Genomic DNA, 13,701 nt, shown 5'->3' with positions numbered 1-13,701 from the left:
AGCACTGCCCTGCCCCTGTTACAGGGGTGCACGTGTGTGGCTCAGCATCGTGTGAGGCAGCAACAGCATCCCTCTCTCTTTCCAGGCAGTGTCTAGGTACAACATGACAGCATGGTGGAGAGCCACCATTTCATGTGTCCAGATCAACAGGGGAGCAAATGAACTCAGAGTTTGGGGGCTTTTTTACTCCTCTGCCACCAGCTATGACCAGCGTTTTCAGTCTTGGGTGGGAAAGTGTCCTGGCCTTCTGAGCACGTGCCTTGATCTGCATTGGGAGGAATGGCTTTGGCAGTCTATTTTGTGCTCCTGCTGTAATACAGGGTGTTGTAAGGACCAGCCAGGTCCTGCTGCTTTGTGAGAGGGACACAGGAGGGTCCCTTTGTGCCCTGCAAGGGCAGCGCTGTGCGCAGGTGCTGCCCGGAGCTGTGTGAGGTCTGGATTGTGCCCCCACGGTGATGTTGGTTGTGTAATCCCATGGCTGGGAGAGCCTGGGCTCACCAGGCTGTGAAAGTGCACATAAGGGATGATAATATGGTAATGCACATCAGATATTAATGTGCATCGACACATAATCGTCTGCGTACATCAAGGCATTACAGCATGAAAGAGCAAGTGCAAAGGCCTTGCAGAGCGACGTGCTTTTGCACCTTTCTTCTCCCCCTGTTCTCTCTTAGCCTTGTTATTTAAAAGTAAGCTTCCCTTCCTCCCTGGCCCCCCATTTAGGCAGAGTCATCCCCCAGCAGTAAGGAGAGCGGTGCCTTCCTGACGGCCTATTTAGGCGCAATAAAAAGCCGATTGGCCTAATGCGCAATCAAGAAAAGAGTGACATTTATTGCTTTGGTTTTATGATGCTGTGAACTGAGCAAGATTTGGAGCCTTACAGTGCCTTCAGGGGGCAGGAGATCACCAGCAATGAATTGTATTTATACCTTTTCCAATTTCCTACTAGCGTTTTAGCAATAAATAGACTGTGTTGTTATTGAGTTTTATGTAAGTATGTTTACGAAAGCAGGAATACAACTTTGTAGCTCGGAATTACATGTGTTGGCTAAATAGATCAACAGAGAGAATAACTATGTAAAACACTGGCAAAGCACTTACCAATTTATTATCAAATGTCTTAATGGAATGCTTCATCTCTTCCATCCCACTTTATGTTCACTATTAAAATAGAACTGCATCCATTGCAGAAGGTCGGAGGCTCCTTCACACACCCGTGTAGGAACATCAAGGCCACGGTTTGTTCACACATCTAAACCATTAAAAATACATCCCATGCATTAAATATGAGCCTGAGGAAAACTCAGTGGGAGCTGACGCACAGGGCTGACCTCAGCTCTCACAGCCCCTGCAGAGTGGCAGGTGTTCCTTCCTCACAGAGCCCAGCTCCTGCCCCAGTCCCTTCCCATGTGTGGGCTGCAGCTAAAAGCCTGTGTGAGGTGTCCCCAGACATGCAGATTTAATTGCTGTGTCTCAGCCTGCCCATTTGGTAATGGAGCTCTCCCCTGTGGAACAGCACAGGTGCCCCAGGGACATCCATCCTGGCCAGTGCACAGCACTTGCTCCTTTCAAGGAGCTGCAGGTGGATTCCACTGATGTGTGTGCCAGCCCTGAAGAAAATTACTCTCATCCCTTTAGTTTGCTGGCAAGGACATGTCCTTGAGATGGCACATTGCAGTCATTCGTCTGTCTTCTTTTCCCTGGCAGCAGCACTGTCCCTTGGGGCTTGATCCCAAAAGCAGCCAGCCCGTGGTCATCATGAGGCAGACCCCCAGCCAGCAGGAATGCCTGGTTTTGTACAGCAGCTTTTACCTACAGCCCTGAAGGCTCTGAGGAAAAGAGGGTTACTACTGCACCCTCCTTCTTGCCAATGCAGTGATTTGCTTGGGTGCCAGGCTCATACCTGTGGGCTGAGGTAATGTGAGGTTATCCTGTACACAGATAACCTTTCTGCCTGTGCAGGAGGTGCAAACAAGGCCTGAAGGAAAGCCTGGAAGTATCCTGCTAAAATTTCATTGAATAGCAGACTGGATTTTGTTTTGTAGTTGAGGAGAGCTGACCAAGCAGGGTATCCTGGAATGGGTGGCCAGTTCAGATGGTGCTGTCCCAGGCAGGTACCCCTGGTTAGGGTGGGGTGCTGATAACACCAAGGTCGTGGGTCCAACCCCTGCATGGGCTGTTGTACCTAAGGTGATCCTTGTGGGTCTCTTCCACCTCAGTGCTCTGTGAATCCCTGAGGAAGCAGGAGGCACACATGTTTAAGGACACAGAGGGGTTTATGGGGAGAGCTGGGCTGGGCTTGCACATGTGGCGGCAGACTTCACACTCAGCAATTCCTTTACCACGGTTTTTGTTCATTTTAGGAAGGTCCCCACCTCCCTTCCCCACCAGCAGTGGATAGCTCATGTGAGCAAGGGCTGGGGCTGGCAGCACTCTGGTCTCTGCTAGCCAAAAGGCCATCATCCCTTTACTTTCAAATCAGAGTCCACTTTGCACTTTCAGAAGTAACTTCTAGTGTTAGCAGAAGTTTAAGCAGAAATTTGTGGTTGGTCCCAGACAGAGCTGCAGTTCTTTGTGAGCAGATGGATCCTTCCTGCCTGGCAAGGCCCATGCCAGGACCTGCAGCTAGATAGTGTCCCATGCTTCCCACTGGATCTTGCAGTATTCCCACTGGCTGTTCAATCCGGGGTGAAACTGTGGGATTTGTGGAAACAATTTTCATTATTCTGCTGGCTTCAAAATAGGAGTGAACAGTATCAGCAATCTGAGGCACACAGCAATAAACTGTTCATGAAGGACAGTCTCAGATGTTTACAGAGAGAGAAACAGTCAGCAAAGCTTTGTTTTAGCACAGACCATGGAGACGTGAAGGACACCAGGGGCAGGCAAACCATAGGCGTTTATTTTATTCTGTGAGTTCTAAATAAACTTTACACATTAGATACCTGCAGACACTCGAATTGACATGTGAACAGAATTAGAATTTTTTTCTCTGGTCACACAGCTACCACGTGGGCTTGTCCATGAATCTTCAAACCCAGTCATCAGCCTTGTGATTCTCTGTTTGGCTTTAAAGCATCTAGTATAGCAAAGATCACTTTATACAGCTTAGTATCTTTAAAATAAGAATGATATTTAGAAGGACAAGAAAAGAGAGAGAGGGACACATTTATTTTGCCCTAAAGTTGTTAGCCTACAATTCAATGTATTGTTGAGGGCACCAGAGGCATTGGGAAGCCAGGTGAAGGTCATGCTATAATTGGTGCTGTGAATTGTGAAAAGGAAGCAAAGGTGAAGTTTGTAATTTTTTTTGTCAAAAATTTAGTAAGAAAGTTACAGGTCAAAAATTAAAGGGGAATTAGGACTCAAGTTGCACTGCAGATAAAAGATTTTTTTTCATGAGCTGCAGTCTCCAGGATGACTTCTTGAAAGCTGGAGGAGCATGAGCCCAGCTCCTCACTGAGCTCTGGGAAGCAGCCAGTGCCCAGGGACTCTCTTCAGGCTGTCCAGCAGGGTGTCTCCAGGAGCAGCCCATGGTTTTGGAGCGTCCTCCATGAGCTGCCATGCAAAAAATGCTTGAAAAATGCTTGAAAAATCCATGGGTGTTTTTAAGCACTGCCAGTCCATCCCTGCTATGCAGCAGCAGTGTGGCAGCTGTAGCCCAAGCTCCTGGCTCTGTCTCCAGCTACATTCCCAGAATGTGTTGCATTTGGTATGCAAGGAAGGCCATCTGTAAATATATTCACCACTTTAGTGCATTTTAGCTTGACATATGTCCAGTAAACAATATTTTGGGCTCTTGCAGTTAAAAAAAGAAAAAACACCTGATTATTCAGCGCTTCCTTCTGTTATGATGCTTTGGGGTCCTTCAAATCATTTTCATTATGCACTACATAATAATAAAAATCTCCATGCAGTATGCTGATAATTCTGTGCATGGTCTCTGTGATTTCTAATTGTTTGAATAACAGGATGCTATTGAAATGCCATGCAGAAACATTGCATCACACTGAGGGAATCAAGCTTTTCTCCTTTTACTCCTGGTGAAGATAAACATTTGAACAGTTGAAATAAGTAAAATATCCCAGGGAAGCCACCATGCAAAGTAGGCATGCTAAAGCCCTTAGTGCAGAAGCAGGGCTGCAAAGGACAAAAAGGAAAAATAAATTAGATAAATAAATAAGTAAGTAACAAATATTGAATGGAAGGCACTCAAAATGAGCCGTGCTTTTCTTCTCCTGTGATCTTAAAGCAGAAGAGAAACACTAGCAGGCCCAGGAAAGAAATACTGCGTGCTATTTTTGTGCTGCCATTATAAAATATGTATTGTTTATTGTTCTGCACTGCAGCTAAAGTTTTGCATCAACCTCAAAAATTACAGCAAATTTTGTTTTGAAGGAGACACGCAGAGTCTCTATTCTTTAAGCCTCTTAATGATGTTCTTAAGAGTGCAGTGATAGGATTTCAGTCTCCTGGCAAGCACAGACAGGTTGTAGGGTATGATTCATAGAAAGTGTAAAACACTGTGTGCCAGTGTGCACTCTGAATATATTTTATGCATATGTATGTCAGTGGATATATGATGTTCAGTGCATGCCAAAGCAGGCAATGATGCCAGGCAGTTTTAGGTGCCATCCTCTTGGGCTGTGCTCCACATGCTGCAGAGACCACTCTGGGGTACCTGAGTTTGGCCAGACCACCAAAGGTCCCTGATGACTGCACTGAGTGTGTCAGGACCTTGTCTCTCTGTTAGGAGTGTCATGGTGCCAGCCCATGGCTGCTGCAGGGCTGTCTGAGACCACTGTGAAGCTCAGAGGTGTGCTTGGAGATGGGCTGAGGGTCAGAAGCTCAGATTTGTGTGCTCCTTTTGACACTCACATCAAAACATAGGTGTGTCCAAGCAGCCTGGAGCAATCCAGTTTTGCTGCCTGCGTGTGCAGGTGGCTTTGTGGGTGGGTGATGTGCTGAGATGGGTACAGAGGTGACCTGTCCCTGCTCCCCAGTGAAGGGCTGTCACAGGCTGCGTGTCTGAGCGAGCTAGCTGAGCTCCCAAAGGTTCACCTTGCCCAGTCCCTGCCTGGAGCTCATTCAGATGTCTCTGCATGATGTTGTGTTGAGACATGAAACACCCCCAAAGCTGCCTGGGTAAATGAGAGCTCCCACCAGCCTCCTGACAGCCGTGCTACAATGCCTTGTTCCAGTGTCGAGGTGTAATGTTAAGCCTGGCTTCATTTCAGCTTGCCTGCTGCTAATGTCAACAAAGATGCCCTGTGTACCTGAAAGAAAAACCTTGGTGGTAGAGAAGGCATTTGGGACTGATTGCCAGGTTCTTTATGCAGGCATATATACTGCCAGGTTTGCTTTAAATGGGCATTTAATGTCCTACTGGGAGGGGCAGGGGGCCTGGAGAGGTCTGTGCTGACATCCAGAAATTTGGGGTTCTGATCACCATGTTCTGATCAGAGCAGAGGAAGATAAGGTTGATATATCACAAATGTACAACAACTGTGTTATTATTTATACACTGTTTTGTGGCAAAGGGCTTTGGGGTTTTTTATGCTGTGAAATTTTGTTGGGGCTTTCATTGCCTTTTTTTTTGTGCCTGTAGAAAATATATAACATTTAAAATTATTGCAGAATGGAACTTCACCTTCCCTGTAAAATAGTGCTCTCTGAGACATGGTGGGATCTCACACTTGACCAAATTAGCATATGTGCTCAAATATCAGAGCTCTGACTAGTAAAAATAACACTAGATTTGCATGTTCACATTTTTAGCTCTTGCCTCCCTGTCTCTTTGGTTTTATGCCTTTTTTCTTGACTGACAATTCTCTTTGTGGCAGATTTATTGCTGTTCTGCTGTTTAGACCCTGTAATCAACTAGACACTTGGCTGAAGACATTAGTCATTTCATTAAGTACTTCTCTCTCAGATATCTCAGGCACAATTTTCTATTGCTCTGGTTCCAAAAAGCAAATGACCCATGGCCAGCAAAGTCTGAATATGAATCTTTAATAAACAGAGGTAGTACCAACAATGCTCTCAGGTTTCCAAACAGTAGAGGGCTAATTAAAAGATGCTGAATGAGGAAGGACTGCCATTGCCATCTCGCTCTGACAGAAATGTGCCTGCATCTGTTCCCAGTGAAACCTCTCCTTTGGAAGCATTGTCTTATTTATCCTCCTTGCTTCCCATCACAGCTACATAGGAAACCTTCCTTATGCTATGTGCAGATACTGCATAGTAATTTTTTTGAAATTATTTTTCAGTAATATGTTGCTGGAAACAAAGACTGAATAGTTGTCTTAGGAGTAAAGATAAAGCATGGAGTGCGTTTCTTTTTGTCATCACAGTGTCACTAATGATTATATGCTATTCATCAACTCAGGAAATAGAATTATAGTATTCTCCTACCCTTCATGGGCAAAGAACCATTCTCTCATTTTATTGAGACTCCTCCTTAAAACACAGCTCCTCCTTCCAGGGACAGCCCTTCATAGCCATGAATCCTCTCTTCAGTAGCTTGCTCTCTGCAGGCAAAGGTACTCTCTGTGCCCAGAAAATAATACCATATGTTATTTGCAGAGGCGTGGGGTGTTAGGAGACTGTGCACTCACCCATGCCTGGTTTATTGACCCCATTAATTTTTATGGAGACTGATTGAACAGGAAGCCAAGTTGGCTGCTCCAGCTTGGCCAAGCAGCCTGGTGCAGCACATCCCCATCACTGCTGGCATATGGACCAGGCTGAGGGCTGGGCAGCATTTCTTTGTGATCAGGATCCAGGCTGGAAAGGAGTTCTTTGTGCTCCTCTCTCATTTCCCTGGGCAGGGAAGAAGCACGATAAACAGGTGAAATCCCAAATTGCCTGTGGGTTCCCTTGTGCTGCTGAGCACCCTCTTTGCAGTTCCTGCCTTGATGGAAGCTGCCAAAGCTCACAGACCAGAGTGCAGCATCACACGCCCCACAAGTCAGCAGTGAGGTGCAGGGAGGTGCCTGTCAGCATCTCACCTGCCTCAGGCTAAGCTCAGCTCTGCCAGCTCTCCCCCAGGCATCCTCCTGGGCCTCTCCTGCATCTTCTCTGCAGAGCTGCACCTCTGCCTGCAGGCACTTTCTGGTTCATCCTGGGTGTGACATTCCCATGGCAGGATCCAGCAATGTCATCAAGCAGTGTTGCAAGATCCACCATGGGGAGGTAGCCCAAAATCCCCTCAGGAGGTGCCCAGGCTTGCCCCTTCAACATTCTTTTTAGTTTGCTTTTTTGCTTCCATGATCACCAAAGTAACCACACAGATTGCTGGATGTTCAGCTCCTCCAGGATTATCATCATGTGAAATGAAATGGAATAACATAAAATGTACAAAAGAAAGGGAATGCATTGGAGACTATCACAATGACCTGGAAGAAAAGACATAAGAAAATGAGCCTTGCTTAATGATTGTTTATGATGGCAGCCCAAATCAATTAACATATGAGCCCATTGCTTGAAGATGCACAAGGCCTGGGAAACAGCATTCCTTCCTTTCTCAGAGGAGCTACAGGGTATCTGCTGACATCTTGGAGGCTCTCCTTCCTCACAGAGGCTTTTAAAGCTGCGCTTCTGACTGCAGAAAGCATGGTTAAAGCTTACACACTTATTCTGTGTATGCTCTTGGGTACAGTTTCATTCTGTGACCCCCTAGGAGACCTCATTGACCTTCCCACAGTGTCTTGAGCACCAGGAGTGCTCAGTCAGCCTTTCCATTGCCAGGCTTTCTTCAGTGCTACACTTAGGAACACAGAAAGCAAATAGATTTATTGATAGAACTATGATCAGAAGTCATAGGCAGGATGATAACATGGTCAAATGATCCAATTACTCAAAATTCAAGGCATATTGGAGTGCCTCAGGGACTGGGAAGCTGCAGGCAGACAGACAGCCATTGGACACACCCTTGGCAGTGGGATGGGTGCTGCCCAGCCCTGTGCATGACCAGGGTTAGGGGGAGGCTCTCTTCAGGGTAGGGTCTTTCTGTGTCCCACACGAGCTGAAGGAACTCTGTGTGCCCAGAAAATAACACCATTGGTACTCTCACCTAACACACACCCTGAGCCAAGCAGGGATGTCACAGTTTGCTTCTTGTTTAACACAAGAGAGCCCCACTCTTGCATTTTATAATGCTTCAAGAGGTGAAGGCACCTTTCCAGGTTTTCATTCAATCAAATGCATTAAGTGCTGTTCATTATGCATTTATTACCTCGCTGGTGGACCCCACTGAAGTCTGAGCTATTCTCAGAGGGTGCATTTGCCTGGGCACACACGTTTGGAGTACATGCCTCACCTTTTTCACTGCAATTTGCCCTTTTGGAATTTGGCAGCATGATCCAAATGGGCAGACTTTTGCTTCCTCCAGTTTGAAAAAATGTGTTGGAATACCATAATTTTCCCTGATAAGAGGAGCACTATAAATTAAAAAGAACCAGCAACACAGGCCCATTAATCTTCCTGATGCAATCCTGCCTTTTGCACTTCCTGACATATATTTGATGTCAACTTAATTGTGCAGCCTTAAAGTAGGATTTGAGTGTCTAAGTGCAAAAGCAGTAATAAACTGTGGATGCAAGCTAGAAGTTGTCTGCTGAAAAGTGTGCAGGGAGTGGATGATCCTTGCAGCATGGAGATCAGGGTGGCAAGTTTGGTGTTTTTTTCAGCATCCCTCTAGCAGGCTCTGAAAATCAGGCTTCACACAGGGGATCTTATAAGGCTTTGGAGCATATGGTGTCATCCTGGGGGAGTCCTTTTCTGCTTCAGAGTGATCTGACCCCAGCACAAGCAGCACGTGGCTCGTGGTGCTCATGTCCTCTTCATGTGGCTGCTGCAGAGGTTTGCTTGGAAAGGAAGGATGGTGTCACGGTGAAATTTTAGAATGGGGCACAGAAAAACCTTGGATCTCTTCTCAGTTTTGCTGGAAGATGTCAGGAAAGTCATTTTGGGTCTTTGTGTTTTGGAAGGTATCAGAAGATGTAAATAAATGCCTAGTGGGCTCTGAAGCAGTCTTTGAAATCAGTGGGAAATCCCACACAAAGTGTTTGCATGCATCTTTAAGCATTTAAACACCTTTAAAAATATGTCTCTAAAGTGTCTAACTCTGAGCATAGGTTTCTGCATCCCCTAGGTATTCTTGAAACTGCATCCAAAGTTGCTGAGATTTCCCCTAAAGAGCACCCTTTTGTTGTAATTTTCCCGTTGGCCTAATTTTCTCTTGACTGGAAACATAATATATATTAACCTTCACTCATTTTTCTGTAGCAAAATGTAGAGAAGTGAAGCTGTTTCTTAGCTGGTTTATTACAAAAAAAAGGAGCATATGGCTGATTGTGTCCCATCTGAAATGCAAATGGTAGAGCTATGTGGAAAGAATTGCTATTACTTGAGCAGTAAATGTTTCCTAATGAAGTGAGTTTGACTAAGGTGGGAAGCTGGAAATGGCTGCAGGAAGAAATGATGATGGTTAATATTTCAGTGGAGCAGAACATTCTTATTCTGCTGATAAGGAGATTCTTGGGAAATGCGCTGGACTTTTTTTCTCATATTCTGTATGTTTATCAGTGTGGGGAAATTGCTACACACAGGGAGCTAGACGCTTTTCTTTGAGTTATGAAATCATGTAATTTAATTTATAACCACAGCTTTTCACCACTGGCCTCTTTTTAAACTGGAGTTTTCTGTATTTCATGAACATTTGGGGTAAATAGACCTACCCAGTGTAAAAAAAAATTCTAAAAGACAACTACTGGTTCCACTGTTTTCCATCACCCTGGGCACATTCCTGCAGGCCAGAAGCCAAACGGGGTGATGAAGACATCTGACCCAAGCTCTCCAATTTCCTTCTTCCTCTTTCCACCCAAGTTTTTTTTATATCCCTCTACACCTCTGGTAGTCAAAGGTGTCCAGATGTCTGCTGCAAATGGGAGGTGGACTGACTTTTAAACACTTCCTTAAATCAAGCAGCGAGGCTGGAGGCTTGACATTTCCATTACTTAGCTTTGCAAAGGGAGAGCTGTGGAGCTGGCACTGCCAGGTTCAGCACAACCAGTGTGCTGGAGATAGAGCATCAATCTCATGGCTCTGCCTTAATGTCAGAAGGAGCCAGGAAGAGTTTGGATAGCAGCATGTGCACAATTACGTGCTCAGAAGAGCTGGAGCAGCTGCCAGGTTAGACCTCTGGCTTTGTCCCCAAGCAAGATCACGTTGGGTTTGCTGAGGCTGAGCTGTCTGTTAATGGCACAGTTGGGGACAGAAGATTAGCGTGCCCTTCCCCTGCCGATGCCCAAGGCTGTCTGATGTTGCTAATGATAATGAAATAGGAGAAACCTAAAGAAAAGAGTCTGCAGCCTGCTGTCAATGGAAACAATTAGGTTTCTCCATCTTGGAAGCAGTGGTGAGGCTTGCTGGGATCAGGATATGTCCATGTTAGTGTGTTAGTTCAGATCCAGAGCAGACTGTGGAAGGAAGGGAATACCTCCTTGTGCTCTGGTTCACATCACAGGGCAGCCCAGGAGCTCAAAAGCTGGGTTCTGGAGTCTCTGGAGATGGCCTAAGCAATCTGAGGATGGGGCTACCACTGCCCTGCCTGCTTTTGCCCACACTGTGCTCTTGGACGTGGGAGCCTTCACCCCTCACAGAGAATGACACCGGGACAGAAAACCTGCCTGGGTAACACCTGCATATGGCTTTTTGCTTGCTGAGTTATGCCGGTGCTTCAGAAAGTGCTTGTGCACAAAGTCTACCCTAAAGCAACATTCTCCTGGTTTTAATAGTGAGTAGCCTCTCTGTGTCCAGGAGCTGGGGAGATCCCACCAGCCCGAGGCAGAGTGCGGTCACATCCCTGCTCCAGTCTCAGTCTTGGCAGGTGGTTTAATCCCAGTGGGGTGAAGTGAGGCTTCAGTTTCACATCTGTTACAATCAGAGTGCCTCTAGGTGCTGTAATTATTTTCAGAATTAAATCATAAATCAATATAAACCCACATTTATATAGTATTCCATACAATGGACAGCACCTGAACAGAGGAGAATTTTGTGGCTCTTTAGTTTGCAGGAGGGCTCAGCAGCTTGCTTTATCTGCACATCTCTTTGGTTTACAGGGGATTACAAGTGGTAATGCTGTGGTACAGTTTTCCATGTAAAACACATTTCTTTTATCTTTCTTTTTGCTTGCTTTTATGTGCCTTTTCCCTCTCCCTGCATCTCATTTCCATCAAGAAATACAAATGACCTCTTGACAGAACTTTCTGCTTTCATTATGTTGATTTGCATTGTACAGTCAGGATAATACAAACACTTATATTTCTGAGATGTATTTATGATGTCTTGAAAAAAGTTTCTCATATTAGCCTCTTCTTTTTTCTCTTTCTATATCTTTTCAGGTGTGTGTGCAACATTGACTGTTCTCAAACCAACTTCAATCCTCTTTGTGCTTCCGATGGGAAATCTTATGATAATGCATGTCAAATCAAAGAGGCATCATGCCAGAAACAGGAGAAAATTGAAGTCATGTCTTTGGGTCGATGTCAAGGTAACTCTCATAACAAAACTCATTTCAAAGAATGTTTTCAATTTTTGTTCAGGGAGAAAAAAAGAAACAGAACCAGGGCTGGCTTCTTATTTGGTAATTGTTATATTTCCATTAGACTGCTGCAGTTGATACTGTAGAGCTCAGGATGTGGTGAGAGGCAGAGCCCTCCATGAGGCAGACACAGCGAGGCATGAGAGGAGGGCACCACTCCTAACCCTGCCCAGAGCAGCAGCAGGGCACTGCCCAGCCCTGCACTGGGTTCTGCATCAGTCACCAGTCTCCTGCCCCACGCAGCTTGCCCAGAGCTCTGTCTGCCAGGCTGCACCTGGAGCAGGACAGTGGGAATGCCCCTCAGATACATTCTGCCACCCAGGATGGATCCTCTAGGGCTCTCTTAACTGGAGCAGCATGAGGCAGTCTCGGGAGACACTCTGAAGAGGTGCTCCCAAACACAGTGCTTGGGCTGGTTCTTCAGGTGACCCTTGCTGGGCCCCAAGATGCCTGGAAGGAAGTTTTCCAATCATGGCTCGAGGCTCTCTCTGTTCCTCCATAAATACAGTGCTTCTCTGTGCCCATCTCTTGGGCTACTACATCACCTGTAACCCTTGAGCTGACTTTAAAAACCCTGTTTTTCTCAAAAATGAAAATGAAGAGAATTTGCCTTTTAATAGCTCCTGTAGATAAAGTGTCTGCTGAGACTCAGACTCTCAATAGCTTTTTTCCTTAGCTTCTGACCCATAAATCCTCAGTACATCTACTTACAAGGCCATACTATACAGGTGTATTAAATACATTCCAGTTTACTCCTGTCTCTTTAAAGTTAACCACCCTAAGTGGCAGTTCATTTCAGGGTACATATTAAAACTCCCCAATTACTTCAAGTAGAGCAGAAATGACAACTCCTGCTTCAGACTGATATATTTATCCCAGCTGCAATCTGTTATCACATATTGTTAGAAAAAAGATCCTGCTGTTTTCACCTGGCAGGCCCAGGAGAGCCTTGCAGCCAGCAGAGACGATGTGTGTGCAAGGGAAGTTAGCATTGCCTGGGCACTGTGGTGGGGGCATGGGCTGTATTGAGTCCAGGCTCCCCAGGCAACTCAACACATTTCTTTTCACACAGACAATACTACAACAACTACAAAATCAGAAGATGGCCATTATGCAAGGACAGATTATGCAGGTATGGTTCCTATTCTGTGAGAATCACAATTCACAGGATCTGTGTAAGTCTCTTTTCTCCTTCATTTGCTGGGGTGAAATGTCCTCATCTTCTAGTATGGTTTTCCTGGTTTACTGCCTTTCCATTAATCTTTCTTTTGCTACAAACTCTCTTCTTAATAAATGGGCTTCTTCTATTTTTGTCAACCTACAGCTACTCTGGCCATAAAACACCTGTTTTGACAGAGGAAATAAGTACTGTAAATTATTTGCCAGAATTAGCAGACATTATTGAAAATTACAGAATCAGCGCACTAGATTATGCATATTTTTGTCATGATATACAGGTTTAAGGAAGTGAAAATCCAGCTCATAGCACTGCTGGGATACCATGAAACGCTGCCATAATAGATATTACCTGTCGGCATTTAACTATGAAGCTAATAAGGTTCTTAAAATGTGGGGGGGTTTAATGATAAATGGGTTTAATTTATTTAGAAGCTATAGTAAAATATAATGGCTGAATAGCCCTATATGGCACTTGAAATTAAAAACATGTAAATACTAGTGAGGTTTGGGAGACATTTTTTACACCCTTTGCCTGGGAGGATTGATTTAGAAATGGAACGCGTATGCGTGTGCACGTGCATGCAAATGTTCACAGCTCACACTGAGAATGAAAGCCTCTGGGAAGGTCTGGTGAAAATGGGTCAGGTGATGCATTCATTGCTTCAGTTTCCTGATATTTCTGTGGTTTTGAAGTGTTTGGAGAGAGTAGGTGTGGATGGCTGGGCTTGCCCGAGTGGCTCGGGTGAAAAGCCAGGTGACGGTTTCACAGGTGTGAACATTTCCTGCTGGGAGAGTGCTGGGGCAGTATTTGATCCAGCTGGTCATCTCCTGTGCCATCCCTGTGACAGTGGGGTACCCAGCCTTAGAAATGATTGTTCTGTTCCTACTTAAAACAGTGTGTGATGATTAAAACATAG

General features: G+C 45.3%; 1 protein-coding gene across 1 annotated transcript in view; it reads left to right on the top strand.

Moving 5' to 3' along the window:
• The window catches only part of TMEFF2 (transmembrane protein with EGF like and two follistatin like domains 2), a 124,497-nt gene that overhangs the window by 80,503 nt on the left and 30,293 nt on the right, over positions 1 to 13,701 (top strand). Inside the window, exons 6-7 of the mRNA XM_066554015.1 lie at positions 11,406 to 11,554; positions 12,678 to 12,737. Coding sequence (XP_066410112.1) covers positions 11,406 to 11,554; positions 12,678 to 12,737 — 209 coding nt within the window. The remainder of the gene's footprint in view (positions 1 to 11,405; positions 11,555 to 12,677; positions 12,738 to 13,701) is intronic.

Source organism: Molothrus aeneus, chromosome 7, assembly GCF_037042795.1.
Source record: "Molothrus aeneus isolate 106 chromosome 7, BPBGC_Maene_1.0, whole genome shotgun sequence".
NCBI lineage: Eukaryota > Metazoa > Chordata > Aves > Passeriformes > Icteridae > Molothrus > Molothrus aeneus.
This window is presented reverse-complemented; position numbering and strand designations above follow the sequence as displayed.